This window comes from Panthera pardus, unplaced genomic scaffold, assembly GCF_024362965.1.
Source record: "Panthera pardus isolate Hobbes unplaced genomic scaffold, ASM2436296v1 HiC_scaffold_17, whole genome shotgun sequence".
Classification (NCBI taxonomy): Eukaryota; Metazoa; Chordata; class Mammalia; order Carnivora; family Felidae; genus Panthera; species Panthera pardus.
The window spans coordinates 145,158,150-145,182,065 of NW_026526732.1; the positions used below are offsets into that span (position 1 = coordinate 145,158,150).

At 51.7% G+C, this 23,916-nt stretch overlaps 1 protein-coding gene across 1 annotated transcript; it reads left to right on the plus strand.

The window, feature by feature from the left end:
* The first annotated feature begins 2,819 nt into the window (after nt 1-2,819).
* BNIP5 (BCL2 interacting protein 5) lies at nt 2,820-23,117 on the plus strand. The gene is made up of 12 exons (XM_019456924.2): nt 2,820-3,009; nt 11,010-11,620; nt 12,572-12,691; nt 14,215-14,279; nt 14,525-14,765; nt 15,805-15,936; nt 17,404-17,462; nt 17,780-18,017; nt 19,135-19,266; nt 20,133-20,197; nt 21,604-21,861; nt 22,604-23,117. Exons 2-12 carry the CDS (start codon nt 11,014-11,016, stop codon nt 22,637-22,639), a joined length of 1,953 nt encoding a protein of 650 aa, XP_019312469.2. The 5' UTR covers nt 2,820-3,009; nt 11,010-11,013; the 3' UTR covers nt 22,640-23,117.
* The last annotated feature ends 799 nt before the right edge of the window (nt 23,118-23,916 follow it).

A 23,916-nucleotide genomic window follows, 5' to 3' on the forward strand; every position in this document is an offset into this window, starting at 1 on the left:
AGGGACAGGGCTAGGCTGCCCCTCTGCCTGATTAGAGATGCCCGTAATGGCCCTGGGACAGCTCTCCCTTCTGTGAGAACCTGGCATTGTATGTACTTGTGGATGGACTTACTGGGTCATAGGGTAAGTTGGTGCACGTCACCCCCTTGACTCTGCCCCTGCTCTTCATCTGCTTTTTTTAAAAAAATTGTGGTACGATATGCCTAACATAAAATTTACCGTTTTTCAAATGTGTGGTCTTTAAAAAATTTTTTTAGTGTTTATTTTTCAGAGAGTGTGAGCAGGGGAGGGGCAGAGAGAGAGAGGGAGACAAGATCCGAAGCAGGCTCCAGGCTCCGGGCTGTCAGCACAGAGCCCGACACGGGGGCCCGAACTCATGAACCGTGAGATCATGACCTGAGCTGAAGTCGGACGCTCAATTGACTGAGTCACCCAGGTGCCCCTAAAATGGTTTTTTGTTTTTTTGTTTTTTGATGTTTATTTGTTTTTGAAGGAGAGAGAGAGACAGAGTGTGAACAGGGGAGGGGCAGAAAGAGAGCGAGACACAGAATCTGAAGCAGGCTCCAGGCTCTGGGCTATCAGCACAGAGCCTGACGCTGGGCTCGAACCCACGAACCGCAAGACCATGACCTGAGCCGGAGTTGGATGCCCAACAAAATGAGCCACCCAGGCACCCTTAAAATGTACCATTTTAACCATTTTTCAGTCTATGGCCCCCCATGGCATTAAGTACATTCACACCGTTGAACAACCAGTCTACCATCCATCTCTAGCTCTCTTTCATCTACCCAAACGGATACTCTGTACCCATGAAATGATCCCCCCATTCCCTTCCACCTCCGTGTATGATTCTTCTGTGCGTCTCTCTTCCCAACTACACTGTGAACACCATGAGGGCTGGGGCAGGGGTGTACTTATTCACCTCTGAATAAGAAAGAGCATGTATGATGCAGATGGGGCCGGGAGGACATGGCTAAGAAAACGTAGTTTCATTAAACAAACGAAAAGAATAAGTGTGTGCATAGGAGGGATATAATTTAACCCTTGTTTGAAGCCTGGGTCAGCTCTTGAGCTAATAAATCCTCTAAATTCAGTGTTGAGACAGTGCCCAGCACATAGCTGGATCCAAAATCTGTTTGCTGGCAGGATGAATGAAATATTAATGACTGTGCTACCAGTAATAAAATATTGGCCCTTTATTGAGCACTTACTAGGTGCTAGGCATTCCTAATACACAGACAGTACAGAGAAACATGCCTGGCACTATATTTTCTTCTTTTCCTTAGGAGCATTATCACATTTAGCCTTACGATCACCCTCTGAGGTGACTAAGTTTTTGAATAAGAAACTCGGAGACACTGTGTCCCCCACTGGAGGTCACAGAGCTGACATATGGTTCCAGGTCTGCGTACCTCCGAAGTGCAGTGCTTTCAATATGTACTTGGTGATGTCTCCCCATGACAATGATCCAAAATTGGATCTCTAACAATTTTTGCTTTTGTTTAAATAAAGCTAGTTTCCTTTTTTCTTTTTATTATAAACATTATAAACTCTCTAAAGAAATTCAGGCATTACAGAAAGTGAACATATGGATTTTTAAGACTTCTTAGGATGTTCCGGGAGCCTGGGTGGCTCAGTCGGTTAAGTGACTCCTGATTTTGGCTCAGGTTGTGATCCCACGGTTCATGAGTTTGAGCCCCACATTGGGCTCCTCACTGCCGGATCCCAAGTGTGGAGCCTACTTGGGATTCTCTCCCTTTCTCCCTGCCCCTCTCCCACTCGTGCATGCTCTCTCTCTCAAAATAAATAAATAAACTTAAAAAAAAGACTTTTGGGGTGCCTGGGTGGCTCAGTCGGTTGAGCGTCTGACTTCAGCTCAGGTCATGATCTCACGGTTCATGAGTTCAAGCCCCGCATCGGCCTCTGTGCTGATGGCCTGGAGCCTGGAGCCTGCTTCGGATTCTGTGTCTCCCTCTCTTTTTGCCCCTCCCTTACTCATATTCGGTCTCTCTCTCTCTCTCTCTCTCAAAAATAAATAAATGTTAAAAAAATTTATTTTTGAGAGAGAGAGAGAGGGAGAGAGAGAGAACATGAGTGGGGTGGGGGCAGAGAGAGAGGGAGACACAGAATCCGAAGCAGGCTCCAGGCTCCAAGCTGTCAGCACAGAGCCTGACGCGGGGCTCCAACTCTCTATCTGTGAGATCATGACCTGAACCAAAGTCGGACACTCAACCGCCTGAACCACCCAGGCACCGCCCCCCCCGCCCCCCAAAGACTTCTTAAGATGTTCTGTCAAGATTCATGGCGACTCTATCCAGGGATAGTGGGATTTGGAAAACGTGCCCCTTGTCAACTCCTCCTTTTGAGTTTTTCCTCCAGCTCAAAGGATGGATGTGTGGCATTCAGTGGCCTTTCTTTCTAGAGCCTTCTCTCTTTGGAGAGAACTGAAGGTGGAGGTGATAAAAACTACCTCGTCCTTCTCTCCCCCACCTGCGTTCCCCATAAGGACTTGCTTTCTTTTCCAAGGACTGGCCTCCCTCCAGCCAGGTCTAAGGTTGTTTTTTCTGAGCACTGGTTTCTTGTTGAGGTTTGGGTGTGATAGGGAAGTGTCAAGTGAAACTGTTTTTCTCCTAGCTGAGGTAAGCCTCCTATCGCTGGAAGAGCAGGAAGCGGCCCCGTGATAGGACGGGACGGGGCCGTAACTGGCCAAGGTTGGCGTGCACTGGCCCTCGGCTCTCTGGATTGGCTGCCCATGAGCTCAGCTCCTGGAAGTTAGGATATATATACATGGGACCGGGGCCAGAGCATCTTCTGAAACGCTGGAAAGTGACAGCAGCAATAGGGGCATCTCCTTCCCGGGAGAGTGAGGGGGACTGCCCCTCGATACGACTTCCAGCCAACAGGGAGCGGACCCAGACGATGTGAGGGTACCCGACGTAGAACCCCCTGGTCTGGAGGTCCTGGCCGAAGGTGTCCTGCGACAGAAAAGAGCGACTTCTGTTGTCTGAGGTTCGTTGGACGATACTCTCTCCTTAGGGGGCCGGAGTAGTGGGTAGACATCTTGGGGGTCCTAAAACTAGAGCAGACCCAAGACTCAAACCCTGAGTCTAACCCCAGTTCTGCTCCAGCTTGTTGGGCCTTCCCTAGGCCTCAGTGTCCTCATCTTTAGAAAGAGCAGACTTCAGTGAAGGAATCTCAGCCGGACTTACAAGCTCTGAATTCAAGTCCCAGCCCTGCCACTCACTAGCCCAGCAATCCCGAGCAAGGAATTTCACTTCCTTGAGCCTCAGTTTCCTCATCTGTCGAATGGGAGCAGCATGACCTATCTCTCCTGCTCATTTCTTTCTTTAAAAAAAAAAAAAAATTTTTTTTTAACGTTTATTTATTATTGAGAGACAGAGTGACACAGAGTGCGAGCAGGGGAGGGGCAGAGAGAGAGGGAGACACAGAATCCGAAGCAGGCTCCAGGCTCTGAGCTGTCAGCACAGAGCCCGACGCGGGGCCCGAACTCACGGAGTGTGAGATCATGACCTGAGCTGAAGTTGGACGCCTAACCAACTGAGCCACCCAAGTGTCCCGACTCTTGCTCATTTCTTTATTGAGTGTTGTAGAGGTCAAGTCGTAGTCTTTATGTGAAGGTACATAGTGAAGGGAAACCTTGCATAAGCAGGAGGTGTTATTGTTACCCATGGCTGGATTCAATTTCTATCACGTTCTTGGAATTTCGTCCAAGGACAAGAAGATTTTGTGAAGAGTTCTGGTGGCCTGCTGCTCTGACAGGGATTTGAGGGGGGATTATAGCATTGCACTGCCTGTGGTCTTGGAGGGAGGACACAATGGGGTAGGGACAGGATGGGGCATCAGCAGAACGCAGTCTAGTCCTCTTAGGAGGTTTCCAGCTTTGGCAACGAGGGCCCCACTGCACCGGCCCAAGTGTGCCCCACTGTGTATCATAGCGCCTGAAGTTCCACCGTCGGGAAGCTCATTCTTTTGGGTTTCGAAAGATCTTCAGGACATGCAAATGCCCGACCTTTGGAAAATAGGCACCAGGTATAAGTGTGTCTGGCAGCGACAATAAGGAACAGGCAGATGGTCAAAGTCCACCCCTCTATGCTGCAGGTCAGCCTGGGCAGAGCTGGCCCCCCAGCGGTGCCATGTGGTGGCTCAGATGTCCCTGTGATCTGAGGCTTCGTGCAGAGGTCCCGCCATGCTCTGCCGTGGTTGGTCCCTGGCTGGAGCCTCTGTCCTGGCCTAAGCCTCACGTTTTGAAGTGGGCAAGGACCAGCAGGGGAATATCCAGAGGAGGTGCCCAGATACCGGGGTGATGGGGATGATGGACTGGAACAGAGACTGCTTAAGGGGTGACACGGCCTCCCCTCAGGGGTATGCAGGGCGGCCGCTGGTGACTTAAGCTCCGTCTCAGCTGAGCTTAGGAGCTGAGCTTAGCTTTAAGGAGGGCTTCCTTAAAATCTGGGCTGGCTGACAATGGAATGCTCTGCCTTGAAGGGTGGTGAGCTCCCACTCCACGAAATGTTCCTACAGGGGTTCTAAGTCTGCCCTGTGGGAATGTGGCATAAAAGAGTCCTATGCAGGAGGTGGGGCTAGATACTTCCAGGTCCCTTCTGGCACTCAGAGCCTATTAGGAGCCCCAGAAAGGAGAAAGAATACCTTGAATTGTTACCATCTAACACCTGAGAGGTGGGCGTGGGTAGAGGATGGGTCTAGTGTTGAAAGAAGAGATGACAGCCTTGTCCCCCACTTGAGTCTGGCCAGTGGAGGTGGAGGGTCTTTCCCAAGAAGACCCTCACTACACTGTATGTGGGGGATGTGAGCTGTGGGTGGGACCCACATCATTGTGGGATCCCAGGTTGAAGGCTTTGAACTTGAACAGAACTCCTACTCCGGGACTTTGGAGTGTCCGTGGGGCCACCTGTGCCGATGAGAAGTAAGTGTGACCTCAGGGTACAGCCCTTGATCCTTCAGCCTACTAATTGGCTTCCAGCCCAGGGGTCTGTGAGCCGCGCCTAGGGTTTACAGTCTTTGCCTGTGTGGCACAGGTGTCTGTACGAAGGTACACGTAGACCTGTGACTCCATGTACGCAGGTGACAGCATGCCTGTGTGTAGACGTGGTTATCTTCACTGGTGTGGAAAGCAGATTTGTTCACCCTTAAGTCCTTATGTGTGTGTTCATATTTACGGAAAGCCACTGGGTGTAGGAGAGAGAAGGAAGGATTTAGAATCCAGAGAGGTGGATTCAAGCCCCAGCTCACAATGCTTCCCAGCTGCGGAAGCCCAGGCAGGCCTTTCAACCCTTCAGAGACTCAGTTTCCCACTGCCAGCCTGTCTGGTTCAGCTGGGAACCAGGCAGGCTCAGGTCCTGTCTCTGAACTTGGAGGTAGACATGGGAGTGGGGTGGGGGGAGGGGTGTGTGGCAAATGAGCTCAATTGTTCCCTTGCATTTGGGGCAAGAAAACTACACGGTGTTATGAATCCACATAGGTTTATGTGTGTTGGGTGTGCTTCTGTGACACAAGAATATGTGAGCCCATTCAGGCTGCAGCGACCCATAGACTGGGGGCTCAAACAACAAGCCTTTATTTCTTCACAGTTATGGAGGCTGTGAGTCCAAGGACAAGGCGCCAACAGATTTGGTGTTTTTAAAAATTTTCTTTTAATGTTTATTTATTTTGGGGGGGGGAGGGGCAGAGAGCGAGGAAGACAGAATCCGAAGCAGACTCCAGGCTCTGAGCTGTCAGCACAGAGACTGATGTGGGGCCCGAACTCATGAACCGTGAGATCATGACCTGAGCTGAAGTTAGACGCTCAACTGACTGAGTCACCCAGGTGCCCCTAAAATGTTTTTTTTTTTTTGATGTTTGTTTATTTTTGAGGGAGAGAGAGAGAGACAGAGTGTGAGCAGGGGAGGGGCAGAGAGAGAGGGAGACACAGAATCGGAAGCAGGCTCCAGGCTCTGAGCTGTCAGCACAGAGCCTGACGCAGGACTCGAACCCACGAACCGTGAGATCATGACCTGAGCTGCAGTCGGATGCTTAACCGACTGAGACACCCAGGTGCCCCTTGTTTTTTTTTTTTAAGTGCTTTTTTTCTTATAAACTTATTTTATTTTGAGAGAGAGCGAGCGCGCGTGTGCCCACGCATGTGGGAGGGGAAGAAAGAGAGGGAGAGAGCGAGAATCCCAAGCAGGCTCTGCACTGTCAGCCCAGAGCCCGATGCGGGGCTCGAACTCACAAACCAGGAGGTCGTGACCTGAGCTAAAGTTGGCTGCTTAACCGACTGAGTCACCGAGGGACCCCCAGATTTGGAGTCTTGTGAGGGCCTCCTGGTTCACAGACAGTCAGCTTCTCAGTGTGCACTTATGTGGTGGAAGGGGTGAGGGAGCCAGTCTCTTTCATGAGGGCTTTGCTCTTGTGACCTAATCACCTCCCAGAGGCCCCACACCTAATACCATCTCACTGGGGCATGAGGATTTAATACAAGAACCTGGGGGGGTGGGGCACAGACATTCAGTCTATAGCAGTGAGCGTCTGTGGGTGTAGACTCTGGGCCCCCATGTGGGTGCCACGCACGCTCCCTCAGAGGGGCCAGCTATTTGTTAAACATTTGTTGTGTGAAGCACAGGGGTGGAGAGGCGGGGCGGCAGAATATACCTGTGAACTGTCGCCAGAGCAGTTACAGAGTAATGTAGCTGGATGAATAAACTGGAGAATGGTGTACGGGTGAGGTCAGTGTGTAACCGAGAAAAGAAAACAAAAGTGTCAGTATGCTTAGAAAACCCCCAGAAAACTTCCTGCTCCACAGTAACTCAAGGTCAGCCCCGTGTGCTTGCTCTGGTGGGTGGTTGTTCTTTTTAACACGTCACTGGCCTGTGTCACGTCTTATCAGAAGTCCGTGATCTGCACATCACTTGGGTGTTCCTGAGCAGACTTGGACTTTGTTCTGAAGTCCGCTTTCTGCCAAGGCCATAAACGAGTTTACGAGAGCAGTTGGGTTTCCATGCGGCAACAGTTTGCTGCAGTTTCAGGGTTACGGGTCTGGAAGCACATCCAGGACAGGGTGAAATTCCCCGACGGGGTGCATGTGGGTGGACGCCCAGGCAAAGCTGGGGTGCAACACCCGTAAAAAGAGGAAGGAAGGAGGAGGTCTTGCTTTGATGAGTTTTACTGAATTTTACAGTCAGAAAGTCTGCAAAGATTTAATTTCAGCACACATAGAATTTGGGGTGTGTGTGTGTGTGTGTGTGTGTGAGCACGCGTGTGCGCGTGAAAACACAATCCTCGCAGGGCTTTAAAAGTCTGAGGACACGCTGGCCAAAGGGAGGATTTTCCAGGGTGTCTCCCTGGGGGTGGGTGGGCTTGGCCTCCTTGGCAAGCCACACGCTCTCAACTCCTGGGGCTGGTGCTGGCAGACAGAATCTTTGGAGTGTTACAGAGGAGGAGCAGGGGTAGGGGGGAGAGCAGGCTGAGCTGGGTCACCGCTGCCTGGAGGGGGAAGAGTTGCGGGAAGCACGGAGGGGGCGTGTGAACACGGTATCCAGTGCTGCAGCCCCCCCCCCTTGCAGTACCCCCCCCCCATAAGGAAGGACGAGGCATGGGAAGAGTCCCTGGATTTGGAATCGGGAGGCCTTGGGAGATCCTGGAATCTGTCTGGGGAAACGCTCCAATGGCTACAGCCTCTCCCAGCCCTTGGGGCTGCTGCAGCTACTGCTGTCTCCCTCTAGGCCCAGGGCACGGTGGTTCCAGGGAAGGGGTGGCCAAATCAAGGCAGTTTTCTGGAGAAAGCATTAAGAAGGAAACCACTGCCTGGTGGCATTGTACTGATGCTCTGATTGCAAGTTGCTGCGTGTCCTTTGAATGCAAGAGGACGCTACTGCGGCCATCAGCCATGGTGGAAACCGTTACCATAGCAATGACAGCTTTTAAACAGATTACTGCGCCTCTTTTCCCAGTAGCTGGGAAGGATGCTTCGACCCTCTGCGCGATGTCCTCCCCCTCCCCCCACCCCTGGAGCCAAGTTAGCGTATGAAGAAGAGGGACTGAGCCGGACTAGGGTGTTCTGTTGTGTTCTCCTGGTTTGGTGGTTTTGTGATCGAACAGCTTCTCTGCCAACCCCACCCATTGTGCCCTGACCACAGGAATATATGGAAAAAAGAGAGAGAACCCTAACACCATTCAGTAAATATTTCTGGCCCCGCTGACTTGGATCTTAAATTAAATAGAGCTTCAACCTAAATTTATCTTCTCTTAAGACCATGTGCTACTAAAGAGAGAGACAGAATAGAGCATTCCCGTCACCACCACTTACTGGGGTGCCCATTTGAAGAAGACCAGAGCATTTTCTCTGAGGGCACAACCTGTGTCTGGTTCGTTATCCCCAGCACCGGCCATAATTCCTGGTACTTAGTGTGTGCTTATTAAACCCTTGTTGAGGGGCGCCTGGGTGGCTCCGTCGGTTAAGCGTCCGACTTCAGCTCAGGTCACGATCTCGCGGTCCGTGAGTTCGAGCCCCGCGTCAGGCTCTGGGCTGATGGCTCAGAGCCTGGAGCCTGCTTCCGATTCTGTGTCTCCCTCTCTCTCTGCCCCTCCCCCATTCATGCTCTGTCTCTCTCTGTCCCAAAAATAAATAAACGTTAAAAAAAAAAAATTTAAAAAAAAAAAAACCCTTGTTGAAAGACATAAACTAGAAGAAAGAGAATATTTTCCTCTATGATTTCTTTGGCTTACCCCACCCTACACGGTATTTTGAAAGCACAACCATAAGGCAGCCTCCGAAGGCTTTCAAGAGCATTAGTTAATTTCCATATAAGGTACAGACATGTCGTGCTATGAGTTTTTGTGTAACTCAAATGCTCCTTTTAAGGCACATCAAACAACAAATAAAGCTTTCCAAGTTGCCTGCTTCCTCCCCAGCCCATTGTCTCATTTCCTCCAAGATTGTCCCCGTGTGTCTACTGCTGCCCACTGGCCTCTGGCCGCCCTTTGCAGCCCTTCCTCCCCCAGACTCGTGCTTGAAGGAGGGAAGACTCCCCAAATGTTACAGTCACCTTCAAATCTCTCTGTATTTCCCCATGCTTTTCCTCTCTCTCTTTACGTATTGTCCTCATATTCACATGGATCCCTGAACATCTGAAATTGCAATTATAGATTGCTGGTTTTGCCTATAAGCTGGACATGTAACAGAGCACATTTTAAAGGAATGAATTAGTCAGTAAATGCAGGAGACACGATGTAAATACATAATACATGAATATGTAATACGCTAAATAATACTTAGTAAATGCATGATGAGGCGATGATTACAAATTAGAATAGGCGGTGCAGGTGTCTGAACTCCACGGGAAACTCTGTGGGGCTCAGATTTGGGATTCAAGATCATTTTTAAAAAATTTTTTTAAACTTCCACCAAAGGGCAAAGGGGGTCTGAACAACTTTGGAAAAATTGGGAAGCCACGGGAGTTTCAGATTAAAGACACACCAATGAAATTCACTGTTCCCATCCTGGCCTGCTTAAAATGCTGCCCAGGAGGAGATGGTTCTTTTTGTCTTTTGCATGGGCAGCTGCTTCCTTCTGGATGGAGAATGAAAGGCCCCTGCTGCTCTCATGTACATTTCCTATATGTTAACTACACACCCAAAGATACCCTATATATTGCACAGTTTACTAAATGTTTGTGTAGTACATTTATTCATCTGTTGAATTAGTACTTATTGAGTGCTAGTGACGTGCCGGGAGCTGTTCTAGGCACCCAAGATACAAGACCTAGCAAAACAGACAAAGGGAAGGGAGAGAGACTCAGACAATAAACAATGACACACACAAAGGTGTGATATTGCGTAACATCACGTAGTACAGGTGGGGAGTATATGCTCACAAGGGGTGCACAGAGAGGGCCTCTCTGGGAAGGTGACATTTCAGTAAAGCCCTGAAGGGAAGCAAAGGAACAAACCATAAGAATGTTCTAGAAAGAGGGAACAGCCAGTGTGAAGGCCCTGAGGCAGCGAGCAGTGCTTGTGTGAGTAGAGTGAGTGATGAGAGGTGGCAGGAGGCCTAATGGGACCAGGTTGGACAGGGCCTTGCTGGCCACTATAAGGACTTTGACTTTGACTCTGAGTGAAAGGGGGGCTGTTGGAGGCAGGAGAGTGACGTGCTCTAACTTAGGTTGGAAAAGGCCCCGTGGCTTCTGAGGGGAGAATCTGGAAGGAGGATGAGAGGAGAGGAAGAGAACCAGTTGGGAGGTGATTATGGTAGTCCAGGCCAGCAGAACTGGGACTAGACTCAGGCAGTGTTGAAGGAACTGGGGAGACAGGTCGGGGTCTGGGCGTGCTTTATGGAACCAACAGTCTTTGCTGATGGATCAGATGTGGGGAGTGAGAGAAAGCAAGGAGTCAAGGATGACTTCAAATTTTTGGCCCAAGCGATTGGAGGAGTAGAGTTGCCATTTACCGAACTGTCTTGTGAAATATTCTTAACAGCCTGTGAGACAGACAGGCAGGTCTCAGGCATAATGCAGATGAGGACAGTGGCACATGAGCTGCCCAGAGTCCCCAGGGGCAGGACTTGGCCCCTGGCTCCAGCTGTATTAGTTTCCTATTGTTGCTGCAACAAAATACCAGAAACTCAGAGGCTTTGGAACAAAACGAATTCATTATCTTTCAGTTCTGGAGGTCCAAAGTCCACAATCGGGTCTCCACAGACTAAAACCAAGGTGTTGGTAAGGTCCTGCTCCTTGTGGAGGCCCCAGGGGAGTTATAGACCAGCTGTGACATCTGGGGCATGACCTCCCATAGTTTAGTTTCCTCCTCTGGAAAATGTGGACAAGGGTAGCCCTCCTTCCCAGGGCTTTTGAGGAATTTAACGGAGACAGCAGCTTTGAGGGCTGATATCACTCACATTGATGGGCAGGGTGGATCGGCGCACAGGGCAGCACTGGTAACCCGCCACCACGTCTCTGGTAGGTCTCCGGTAAGGGAGCTGTTTGCTTTGTTTGCAGTGCAATGGAGCCCAGGAAGCATCTGTCAGGGAGGAGAACCACGTCTCTGGATAGGTCACAGAGCCCCAAGAAGGTCCGCCGGTGCTTGTCCATGCCCACTACCCCCTCCAGAAGGATGCTTCACCAAGCAGCCAGCGATGGGAGCAGATGTCCCCAGAGCCCAGCTCAGTCTGTGGAAGCTCAGGATGCCACGGCCACAGCCCACAGCCTGGAAGAGACCAGGGAGTTTCTTCCCACTGACCAGAGGCTGCCACAGGACACCAAGAAGGAAAAGACCCAGAGACGGGGCCAGCAGGGGTGGCTGAAGACCTTGATGAACTTCCTCCTGAGGACAGGCCCGGAAGAGCCCAAAGAAAAGGCCAGCCGGAAGGCAAAAGGGAAGGAGGGCCTCCCCAAGCCTGCAGAAACCCCGGAGGCACCAGGGGAGACAGCTCCGAGGAAGAAAGCCCACGACAAGAAGGCCAGTCGCAAGAAACACAGTCACAAGAAACATGTTGCTGAGGAAACCAAGGGGGCCCAAGATCAGAAGGCCGAAGGCCAAGAGATAGGGCTGCCCAAGATGGCTGCTGCCCCACGCCCTGAGGAGGCTGACCTGGGCCCAGCACCCAAGGGTGAGCAGACCATGCCTGGTAACCCCACTGCCCCAACCCCAAGGGCTAGGGTACTCTAAGCTGACTCCTCAAACCTTTCAACAGAGGGGACGTGGAAGTTGGGACAACCATCAGGGACAGCACCACCGTGAAATTTCTTTGAGGCAGAACAGCACGGTGGCTGAAAGCCTGAGGTCAGACCCCTGTTCCGCCATTCATTAGCTGTGTGACCTGGGGCTGGTGACATTCCTCCCCGAGCCTCGATATTTTTTTCGTCCATGAAATGGAGATGATAACAGTTGCTATCTCCTGGGTAGCCGTGGCCCAGAGCTGGCACGCGGAAGGTGCTCCGTTAAGTGGCAGCTGTTGTTGTTAAGTACTCTAGTTGAAGGAGCACAGACCAAGGAGAAATGGGAAGGCAGGGAGGGAGGTGAGGGGGGAAGCCTAGCCCCCAGCATTGATCCCTGTGCGAGGACTGGGGATGGGGCCAGAGAAGTAGATAGAGCCATCCACCCTGGGGGCCGGATCTATACTTGGCTATTTCCAGAATACACCTGCTCTGTGACCTTGAACAGATTGCTGCCCCTCTCAGAGACCTTTGGTTCTTCATTTGTAAAATAAGGAAGCTGGACCCCCCCAAGGTGCCTTTCTTCTTTGACTCTCAGGTCCTGGGGTTGAATGCCCCACAGGCACCTGGAGGGAGACAGAGCTTTGCCCTGTAGCTCTCAAAACTCTCCCTGTTCTTAATGAGAAGCATGTCTGGGTTGATGCCACCTCTTTTCAGATGGAAACCTTGGCAGGTTTCTGATTTTTTTTTTTTTCTTTTTGGTTAAGCCTAGTGCTGGCTGCAGCAGCCCATCCTGCTGTGAATTCTGTGTCATTTTATTGTGCTCATGAACAAAGTCAGAAAAATGTCACTGATGCCACTACTCCCATCCCCCACACATACGCTTCCTTTCATCTTTCTTCCAGGTGGGAAAGGTTCTGGTCTCCACCAGTCCTTGCTCATTGAAGCTGGGGGTCCTGCAGCATCCGAGGTTTCTTCTCAAGCCACAGGTCATCGGCCCGAAGAGGAACTCAGAAAGCTTGACCGTGAGTCCTCATCTTCTTAGTGTCCTCTTGCCCTGCAGCCGGGGAGGGGGCCGTTACCAAATGATTGTTCTGGAACAAATGGATTGTTCTGGATGACTGCTTGCACCTTGGATGGTCCCTCTCAAAATGCATGTACTGATCTTGCTCCTTCTGGCGCTTCTGGTCACATTTACTTATTTTAGAGTTTCACAGAAGGGAGTCTCAGGAATTAGAACGGCCACTGGCAAATGTTCCTGCCTTATGTGTTAATGAGCATGGGACTTTTTTTAGTCTTTTGAGATTTATGGAAGGAATGTGATATGGAGGAATATAGAACTTATATATATTTTTAAATAGATGCCAGCGTGGAATAGCTCTACGCACACTCCTATACTCACAATCGTCCACCGGAGGCCAATATTGGCTTCAGAATTGTGTGCGTGTGTAATTTTGTGGCTGAACCATTTTAAGGAAAATGATCCCTCATCCTTAAATATGTAAGCACACATCTCCGAGAAATGACTACAGTGTCACGCACAACCACAATGGTGTTATTGCCCCTAATAAAATCGATAATGAATGCTCTACTAATCTAATTCCCTATAAGGAAGGGGCATATTTTAAGAGATGTCAAACATCTATGCATCTGTCAGAGAGTAACTAAAAGGCATTTAGTTGGCTATTTTGCAGGCTGTTTATTTTGCATGCTGTTTTTTCAGACGAGAGAAGTCAGCTGGTAGACTGAGACAAGGAACAAAAGCCAAACAGGATTTATAAATGAGAGAGAGGTGAGGGGTGAAAAAATCTGCAGTCCAGGGACCAGGGAGCCTTAAACAAACCTTTTCTGTAAACGGATCAGCTGGCAGGTAGCAGAGGCAACTCTGGGCCTATTGTCTTTGGATCAGTCAGCCGGGATATCAAAGAAAACCATTCATTGTTGTTTGTGGTTTCTCTGTAAAGATGTGGTGTGAGGCATCGATGCGGCAGGCTGTCCGTGTCAGGCCTGCTGGGGTCCCTCTGCCCTGCACCTCAGTGTCGCTGGGTCTCTACCATTTCCCCTACCGGAATTTTGCAGCATTAGCCTTGTAAAGTATCTCCAAGCAGAGTTCCTTGATGGCCTGACAGCCTGCTGAGGGAAGCGGGGACGGGGATCATGATTCACACTTCACAGGGAAGGGGACGAAGGCACAGAGAGGTTAAGAGACTTACTCAAGGTCACACGGCTGGCCGAACCCAAAGCAGATATTTACAAATCCGTAAAGGTCAGAGGAAATAATGGGGTCACAGGTTGAATGCTTGAAGGACTGACCTGAAATTGCCTGGGTAAAATTTTGTGCTTTGGCCTCCCGCCCTTTCCCTGTGGATCTCCCAAGCCTCTCTCAGAAGGACTAGCTCCTGGGACATGGTGCTTTTCGCCACTTCCATGGCCTAACAGCATCCTCACTTAATAGAGACTCAGTTGATGTCAGAAGTTCAAGACAGTCATTAGAAAGAGTTCTCGGGGCATCTAGAAAGATTAACTGGGTGCATTTACTTTTTTCCAGAGGATAAAATCATCAAGATGATAGTGGAATTCCTCCAAAAAGTGGGAGACCAGTGGGAGGAAGAGGTAAGGAGCAAATGGTCTGCATAGAACCCCCCTTCCCCCCACCATGGGCTCACTGCTTCCTCCTCCTCCTCCTGCTCAAGGCCCGCTTGCCCAGGAAAGTCTCAGTGCTCCCCAGCTCTAGGCTCTGTCACCTCCCTCGCTTGGGGCCACCACGAAGCACTTGGCTGCTCTTTAGTTGTTTCTCAGAGAGCCTTCCCCTCTCCTCAAGGTCAAGGGCCCGACGGTTTCTCTCATTTCTCCCACAGCAGCTTCAAGCTCCTCAGCCAGAGGTGGTTGTACAGATTCCAGTGTCAGTTGACAGGAAGAAATTCCAAGAGAAAAAGTCTAGCTTCAAGAGAGCGTTTTCTCATAAGAAACATGGCTCTGAGGAAGCTAAGAGAGCCGGGCCTGCAGACGTTTCCAGCCTGGAGTCCCGGCCACCCAAGAGGCCCAGCTTTCTCCCCCTGTGTGTTGGGGGCCATCAGCCCTCCACCTCCAGCAGCCCTGGTGAGCAGGCTCAGGGTTACCATAGCAACACTGCAGCTGCCTCCAGCTCTGGAACCTTCTGCGGGGCTGGAGTCGGCCATTGGAAGGGCCGCCCTCCTAGCTCTGACTCTTGCTCTGCTCTGAGCAGCGTGGGGAGGGCAGTAGGGAGGAGAAAGGGGTGTCAGCAGGTCACCTCCCTACACGAGACCTCTCTGGGCAGTCCAGCTAAGCCCCTGTGGAAATTGTGCTGAGGAATCCCCTAGCCCTCCGCATCTCTCCACAGCCTCAGCTGCTGTACCCCGGCAGGGGGCAGCTGTGCAGGAAGGAACCACAGCCTGGGAGGCAGGGGGCCTGAGTTCCGACCTGTACTTTCTACCTCATTCGCCATCTCCGTGCCTGACTCAGTCTCCTCACCTGTAAAATAAGACACTTCCCTACTGTGTGTCTATACTCAACCAGTTTTCAGAGCCGTATCATTATCCCCATTTTACAGATGGGGGAGCTGAGGCTTGGGGAGGTAAAACAATGTGTTCAAGGTTCTGTGGCCCACCAGTGATGGAACCTGAGCTACAGAGAGAAAGGATCATCCTGGGTGCCAGGGAGGAACAGCCTAGCTGCTTAGCCTGGCCAGGGGAATTTACATTTTAAAAAGGAGGGGCAATGCTCAACACCAAATATGGAGCCCCGGCAGTGGAATTTCCGGCCAAAACTGGAGATACCTTCATGCAGGGGGATTCTGGCCCTGCTGCATTACTTCGTGCCATAGAATCAGGCATTTACTCTCCAAGCCAAGATGCCAGAGGGATGAGCTTGCCAGGGAAGGGAGGAGACGAGGGCAAAGCCCAGGAAAGTCAGTTGTAAAGAGGTGCAAAGGGGCAAGGGAGCTAGGTCTGGGCCAGTACATCAGAGCTTTGACCCTGACCCACAGCTCACCTCTGTCCCAGCAAGGCCTTTGCATGATCTAGCCATGAGGTGAACTCTGGAACCTCTTCTAACTTTTGTGTGTTGTTAACACCCTCACCCTGATTAAACACACCCGCCATTTCATCTTGCTTCTTAGGCTCGGAGGAACCCAAAGTCCAAGAGGTCCTGCCTACAGACAGCGGGGGTCTGAGTCACTTGGAGCTTTCCACCCCAGCAGGGAGCCAGGGACCCGAAGAGGACTTGCAGGCGAACAGAGCCTTGGAATTCAGTTAGTACCCCCTCCTTTTCTCAGACACCCCTCGGAAATCATCCGGCCTGACCCCATACTGACCCAGAGAGAGGCAGTAACCTGGCCTTGACTTCCTCTGGGGGCAGCAGGCCGGGAAGGGGCAGTGTGGGGTCCAGAGCACAGACCCCTGTCTTACCCGAAGTGAGCCTCAGCAGTAAAATCACAACAGTGAGGACGCCCTCCTCGGTGAGGCCGGCACAGGCCATGCCAGGAGAGCCTTGGCCCGTGGCAAGGGCTCTGTAGATGATGTGATCTTTAGGGCGTGGGTTTGCATTGGACTCTGACCTCTTCCATCTGTGTGAACTTGGATGAGTTACTTCATCTCTGGTCTCAGCGTCCTCAACTGCAAGATGAGGCTAATACCAGTTCCTAGATCCTAGAGTCCTCGGAGGCACTAATGGAATTAATGCTGATAAAGCAGTTAGAGCAGTTAATAAGCTATTTAGAGCTAACGAATGTTACCTGCCATTTACTGCTATTATTGTTGTAGTTGTGTAGCCCTGTAGCCTGGGGAGAAATTGAGAGGCTGTCAGGGGGTGGGGGCAGGAGGTGGGTAGGGGCCACAGGAGGGAAATACCACAAATGGCAGCTGCTGATGCTATTATTAACCCCTTACCCTGGCTAGAGAGTAGGGTAGGGGCAGAAAGAGAGAGGGAGAGAGAGAATCCCCAGCAAATTTCCAAAAGAGAATCCGATGCAAGGCTCAGTCCATGATTTTTTTTTTATTTTCATTAAAAAAAAAATCGTTTTTAATGTTTATTTATTTTTGAGAGAGAGAGAAAGACCAAGCGCAAGCAGGGGAGGGGCAGAGAGAGAGAAAGAGAGAGGGAGACACGGAATCCAAAGCAGGTTCTAGGCTCCGAGCTGTCAGCACAGAGCCTGACGCGGGGCACGAACTCACGAATCGTGACATCATGACCTAGGTCGAAGTCGGACGCTTAACCGACTGAGCCACCCAGGTGCCCCTGAAGATACTTTTAAAGATCTACTTCCCCCACCCACCCCCCATCCTATCTTACCTGCTTTTCACAGAAAATGTGCCTTGAAGGGGAATTGAGAAGGGCCCCTGTTCTAAGTAGAAGAGGACGATGCTGGGTGAGGGGACTTTTGGGGACCAGGCCTTTCCACATGGCCTTGAGGCGCCTTCTCCTGGAGGCAGCGGCCTCTGTTATTTTCCTCACACTTAAAGTGCCACATCTGGGTGTTCGCTGACCAATGGAGAAGTGAACGTATTGCCTCGTAACCAGCTCTGCCCTCGGGCCACTTCCGAAGAGTCTGAGGTGTCCGCAGGCAGGGCTTGGGACACCCACTAAGTGCAAGCTCATTAGCACCTGGAGACCTGTGAGAATCAGCCAGGGAGCCACTTGGGCCTCAGGAAGTGACGACTGACCGTAGAAATGCTTTGCTCCATACTAAAGTACAAGCAAACGTTTTGTTCTTTTTTAGGAGAATTCATCCAGAAGATCATTGCCCTACTCCAGGATGCAGAAGAGCAGGGAGGAGAGGTGAGGAAGACACTCCCCACGTAGATCTTGACCCTCACTATGAACACCCCCACCCCTGCCTGGCATAATAACTTTCCTGCCCTCCCCCATGCTACATCTTTCCAGAGCCTGGCTCCTGTCGCTCCTCCTTCCCCAAGCCCCCACCCCCACCCCCACCCCCATCGCTGCTGGCCACTCTTGCTCTGGCCAGGCCGCACCCTCTGCTCCCCAGCGGGTCTCAGTTTGTTTCAGGGGGTGCTGGTGTCCTTCCCCGGCTCACTCACAATCTCCTCACGGTCGGGACCCTGGCTCAGTTTCTCTCATCTCCCCCGCAACAGCTTCGAGTCCAGGAACCAGAGGTGGCTGTAGAAAACCTGTCCCCACCCTACAGAAGGAGATCCCAAGAGAAGAAGTCCAGCCTCAGAAAAGCCTTTTCTTATAAGAGACATGGCCCCAAGGAGTCCAGGAGAGCGGGGGCTGCAGGTGCTGCCAGCCCGGAGTCCCGGCCGCCCAAGAGGCCCAGCTTTCTGCCCTTGTGTGTGGGGGGCCATCAGCCCTCCACCTCCAACAGCCCCGGTAAGCAGGCCCCGCGTGGCCATGGTCACAGAGGCTGCCTCTGGCCCCAGGCCTCCTCCAGGGCGGGCTTGGCCAGCTTCGTGGCCTCTGCTTCAGGCTTGACTCTCTTGCTCTCAGCTCTGAGTGGGGCAGGGAGGTGTGGGAGGGCTGCGGAGAAGAGGGGGCCGCTGGCTGCCAGCTGGACTCACCACCCACAACACACTCCCTCCCTCCACCCATACAAAAACACACCAACACTTAAAAACAAATGCCGTTTGGGGCGCCTGGGTGGCTCTGTCCGTTAAGCCTCTGATTCTGGATTTCGGCTTGGGTCATGATCTCACGGTTCGTGAGCTCGAGCGCCGCACAGGGCTCTGCTGAGAGCAGGGAGCCTGCTTGGGATTCTCTCTCTCCCTCTCTCTCTGCCCCTCCCCTGCTCATGTGCATGCTCTCTCTCTCTTCCTCTCTCTCTCTCTCTGTCAAAATAAATAAACACTAAAACAATAACAACAACAAATGCAGTGTGAGAGCAGCACATCGGTTTATTGGCTTAAGGGCATCAGACTCACCCGAAAGCTAAGGAAGAAACATAGACCCAGGTCTCATGAAGTAGGATATGGCCTGGCCCTCTGCTTTTTCACCACTGCCAAGTGTGAGGTATAGAGTGATTCCCTTGACATTTATGGAGTGCCTACTGCATGCCACGCTCACACATGGGATCTCGTTCAGCCCACTTACAGCCTGGTGAAGTCACTCTTGTTATTCCCATTCGACAGATGGAGAAAGTGAGGTTCAGACAGGCCTAGTGGTTCAGTAAAGCCTCACAGAGTCACGGGGAAGTGGGCTCATTTAGGGGGATCTTGGCAGGCCTGCTTTGTTTCCTCCCGGACTGTGAGGAGGCAGAGGGGGCTGGTGGCAGAAAAGAGGAATGAGATTTCCAGAGGGGGTAAAGAAGGCCCCGTGAACGCCTCTGAGGCGGGCCCAGGGGGCTGCGGGCTTGCTGAGGAGCCTGGGAAACCAGGACCCCGTCTGGTGCCAGTGTCTTTGGACGGTTTCTTGTCAGAACCTGGGCCCCGTGATGGACTTGTGGATTTGAAACAGGCACAAAACACTCACACCATCTCCTTTCTGCCCTCAGACCTGGAAGATGTCGAGTTCCAGGAGTCCTCGCCTGCAGGAGAGGCACCTGTGGGATCCTCAGACGCGCCCTCCCAGACCAGAAGTCACCAGCCAGAGGGGGGACCTCAGCCAGATGGAGTGTTCGAATCTAGTTAGTATACCACCCTGCTCTCTCCTGGGTCAGCTGGCCTAGGGCCTCTTTTTGCATGGATCTTGCAGGCTGAATTCCAGTAGAGACTGGGAAGGCTGGGGAGACACCGGCAGGGCAGGGAGGAGGCAGGGTTGGCCTTTCAACGGGGGCTCTTGGGGCAGAGTTGCAGATGGAGAGTTCTCTTCTCGTATAGAACTCGGTGGGATGTAACTTCAGTGGACTTGCTTGAATGTTTCATATACAATTCCTGCCTTGCCCTGGGTCTCATAACCAGTGGCGGACTGGCAAACAGGCTGAGGGTGGGTGTTGGGCGGGGGCAGGGGGGGAGCCCTGATTTGTAGCGTTTGCAGATTGCTGTGATGTAAATATTCCCACCGTGGCTGATTTCAAGCTGCCAACAGTTGATCACAAAAGGTCCACAAATATCCTGAATGCTTGCGATTAGGTCTTGGTGCAGGCAGCCACGTGCGGCCCTTTACAGCCCGGACCGGTGGGTGTGTTCCTGTGGCATCTGTGGCTGTGGCGTCCCCCCACCTCCCTGCTTTCTGATGAGCTCTCTGGGCCCCCGCTCCCATTCCTGACCACGCTACTCTGTAGCCTGGACCGGGGACACTGGGAGGTCTCAGGTTCCCCATCTGTCGAATGGAGCTGAGGTGACGCTCAACTGGCCGACGTCCTTTCAGTTTCTATACAACAAACTCAGATAAAGCTTTCACTCTCCAGCCCTAGTTTCGGGGAAGATTTTTCTTTGCCCTTCGAAACGAATCTGTGTGCTGTGCTTTAGAGACAAAGTGCCGTCTGTGATAGATGGATGTGTTGTTGCAGAACTTGTCAGCAGCCCCTGAATCCTTCTTTGTTTTCCTTAGAGGAGCTGGTCATCCAGAATCTGGTGGCCCTTCTCCAAGAAGTGGATGGCCAGTTGGGGGAGCAGGTGAGGAGTGCTCGGTACCCCCAAGGCTGAGGCCTGAGTTCAATCCCTATCCCTGCATCCAGGTGACCTTGGGCATGTCCCTCAACCTCTCGGAGCCTCAGTTTTCTCTTTTGCAAAATGGGGCGGGGGGTAACTACCTACTTGACAAAGTTTAGTGCATATACGGAAACTGCCGGCCACATAGCAGATGAGATAAATGTTAGTTTACAATAATATAATGCTCACGAGGTTTATCCTGCCAGCCAGGACCTCCCCCCATCCAAATCCCCCTTGCAGTTCAGCCCGTGTCCCACCTCCCTCCTTCCCCCAAGTCCAGCCTGCGGGTCCTGCTGATCTCGTCCTCTGCTAGCTCCTTTTCACTCTGTCTTGTCGCACATTTCAGTGTCTATGTGGTCTCCAATCCTTCCACGCTTTTAGATTGTCCTCTCCTGCTAGATAGCCTGTGGCCTCACAGATAGACTGAAAACCTCACAGTCTACTTGGAGAGACCAAGAGAGATCGCATCGGAGGTGGCAGAGATGAGCACGGGCCGTGGACGGGTCATGAGCATAGCGGACGCTGTGGGTACCTCGCCTTCCCGCCACAGTGCACGCCGGCCCACCTCGCCGCTGCCGGCACCCGCATCTTGTGGCCTGAGGACCGGCCCCTAGAACCATTTTACCACCCACGTGGGAGGCCAGAATGATCGCCCCCCACCTCCCGAGAAGCAGCCCTCAGCCAATGGCTCATGGAAGCTGGTGTATACATAACTCAGGCCCCTTGCCCCTCGTAGGGCTAACTCTGAGGAGTGTGCTCTACTCGGGCTCCCGGAGCGCCGGGTGAGGAACACGCTCAGCAGCCAGTCTGCGTGGGCTGCCTTCCCCTCCGACCCCAGATCTCCATTCCCCCATCGCTGTTTCCCAGCATCGCTACCTGCACCCGAGCCCTCGTCTCTGGGGGAGCGCAACCTGGGGCACTTAGGTATTGAGAGGAGGCGACTTAAAGTGAGAACGAAAATTCATCCAACATCCACTCTGCGTGAGACATTTGACATCAGCTAGCTCACTTCCTCCCCTTCCCCCAACAACACTGCGTGCGGGTGGGGGTATCGTTCCTGCCATTTAACACATGACTAAACAGAGGCTCAGAGAAGTCACAGAGCGAGTAAATGCCATTGAAGCGTCCGTTATACAAAGACCTGCACTTTTTTCCCCCCCCCCCACCTTGTCCTATTGCTTGGAGGTGAACCTTGCAGAACAGATTCTGAGAGGCTAGAGGTAGAGGAAGCATTTAACAAGGAAGCTCATCCCAGGGACGGGAGGTGTCCAGCCCAGTCTGGGCTCGTGGCATTGAAGGGGGGGGCACAGTTGGGGGAAGGGGGCTACTTGCCAGCAACACTGACGGCCGGCCTTCATTTCTGCTTCCAGATCAGGCGACATCCCAGCTTCAAGAAGTTTTTCTACAAGGTCTCGGACTCCTCCCTCAGGAAGCTGGCAGCCACCCTGCACAGCCAGAAAGCCCGCTCTACTGAGCTGGGCAGGAACCTCACCAAGATACCCTACCAGCTTGCCTTTGGCTTCACCAACAAATTTGCCAGCAACAACAGCCACGCCGTCTTCAGCCTCATGGGCCTGTGCTACAGCCATGCCAGTTACACCCACTTCCCGTACAGGGAGGCCCAGCAGGTGAGAAAGAGCCAGACGGCACAAGCAAAGACAAGTTCAAGATCCCAACAGGATCCTCTTACCGTCCTCTCCCCTCCCCTGCTGGGTTCTATGTTGGCTTGTTTTCCCGATGGAAGCTCCTTAAGACCTTTGACCTCTCTTTCCTCAGCTTTATTTTCTTTGTCCAGATATGGGGTTGTTATGGATAATTTGCCCTCTAGGTTGGGTTAGGCAATAGCTTATGGAGTTTTTGTGAGAGACATTATAGAAACATCAGTTCTGATATCCTCCGTGGCCCTAACTCCATCTCCTGGTTTTACTAACCATTCATTCACTCATTCATCCATTCATTCATTTAACCAATAGGTGTTAAGAGCCTCCACTGTGCCTAGCTGTGCAAGGCGCTGTGAGAGCCTGAGGATGGTTCTGCTATAGAAAAAGACAGAATGTTTACTGATGACAAAATTAAGTATCAGTAAAATGCCAGATTAGTGGTCGCTGAGGCCAATGAAGTGATTGGTCCTGGAAGCCTTCCAAAATCTACGTCAAAAGGCGTAGATTTTTGCCCTTGGAAGATGGCGAGGAGAAAGGGGGGGGAGAAAGGGCCAGGAGAGCACTGCAGGCAGGAGGTAGTGAGTAAAGGTCCAGAGGTGACAGCTGATGTGCTGTGTTGATACGTTAAATTAGGAGTCTGTTGTTACTAGAGTAGGACCCACAAGTAACTGGGCTATGGCTCAAACCTATGTTCTTTTTCTCCTCCCAGAACATCACAAATCCTGAGAGCCAGAGTCCAGATTAAGAGCTGTGCTTTGCGCTCAAGTTCCCTTGAGCTATCAAACAATGGCGGCTTTGACCAGGAGCCTCTGAAGATGCCTCACGATAGCCCAATCCAGTGCTTCACAGACATGAATGAAGACGAGAGTGGATGGCCACCTGTGTCCCTGAGCCCTTGTGGGCTAAGACTGAGATACACAAAGCGTTCTTAACTGGAGGCAGAGGCCATGTTAGCGGAAGGAGCTGGGGAGGACTGGGGAGGTGGGAGACCAGAGCTCCGCCGGCTGACCTGCCCCAAACTTGCTGCGAGACCCTGTACTTGTGTGCCCTCCTCTCCAGACCTTGGATTCTGGGCAAGACTGTGTGACCCATCGGACCCCTTCTGGCTCTATCATGCTGAAATCTCCCTAAAGGGGGGCCGTCGGTGCTTTCATCCTGTGGCCAAATACACCCCACAGAGCTGGAGACAGTCTTTAAGTCCTCGTTGGATGCATGAACGAATGAGGGAGAGAGCTCCTGAGATCCAGGCAATTCTACCAGGCATTCCTTGGGAGGCCTTGGTCCTCCACTGGAATTGTGGAACCAGTCATTCTATCTCTAAATTGGGGTTTAGGGAGGAAATGGGGAGCTACCTTGACTCAAGCCTTTGCATTTTGGGGCTAACCCTAATACCGACTTATGTGCCCTTTTCACATTCATGTATTTTCTTGCTCCACAGGGGCCCAAATCATGCCCCACTATCACGTGGAAGTCCTGCTGGCATTTTTAAAATGTTAATTTCATATGAGTCTTAGTTTTTTTAAATAAATTTTTATTTAATCTCTCACCAGAGTGCCCAAAGGATTCATGCATTTAAACAGATGTGCATCTATACGCAACAAATAATTTATTCAGTTCACCAATGGTACTTAATGCCCATATGGATTTGTAGACGCCTCTCAGGAAGTCTGCAGGCCTCAGATAGGGAAGACCTGCAGATTGGGGATCCCTGGCCTCTCAGAATCCTTCCAACCCTGTGTCCCAGAATTCTTTGTTCAGAGAAGTGAAGCTGATGCCTTGCACCTCTCGCATATCATGCCTTGCCAAGAGTCAGTGAGAAGATGAATGTGAAGAGTTCTGAAAATTACATAGTGCCTTGTCCATGTATGTTGTTATTATAGTTACTATCTGGGTAGTTTTCAGGAAATGAGGGAAGACTTTAAGGTGGATTGCCATGGATGGTTGCACGGATGTGCACTGCTCAAGAACACCATACCCCAGGAAGTGCTATTCACTTCCTAGACATTGTAGAGTTGTAGATTT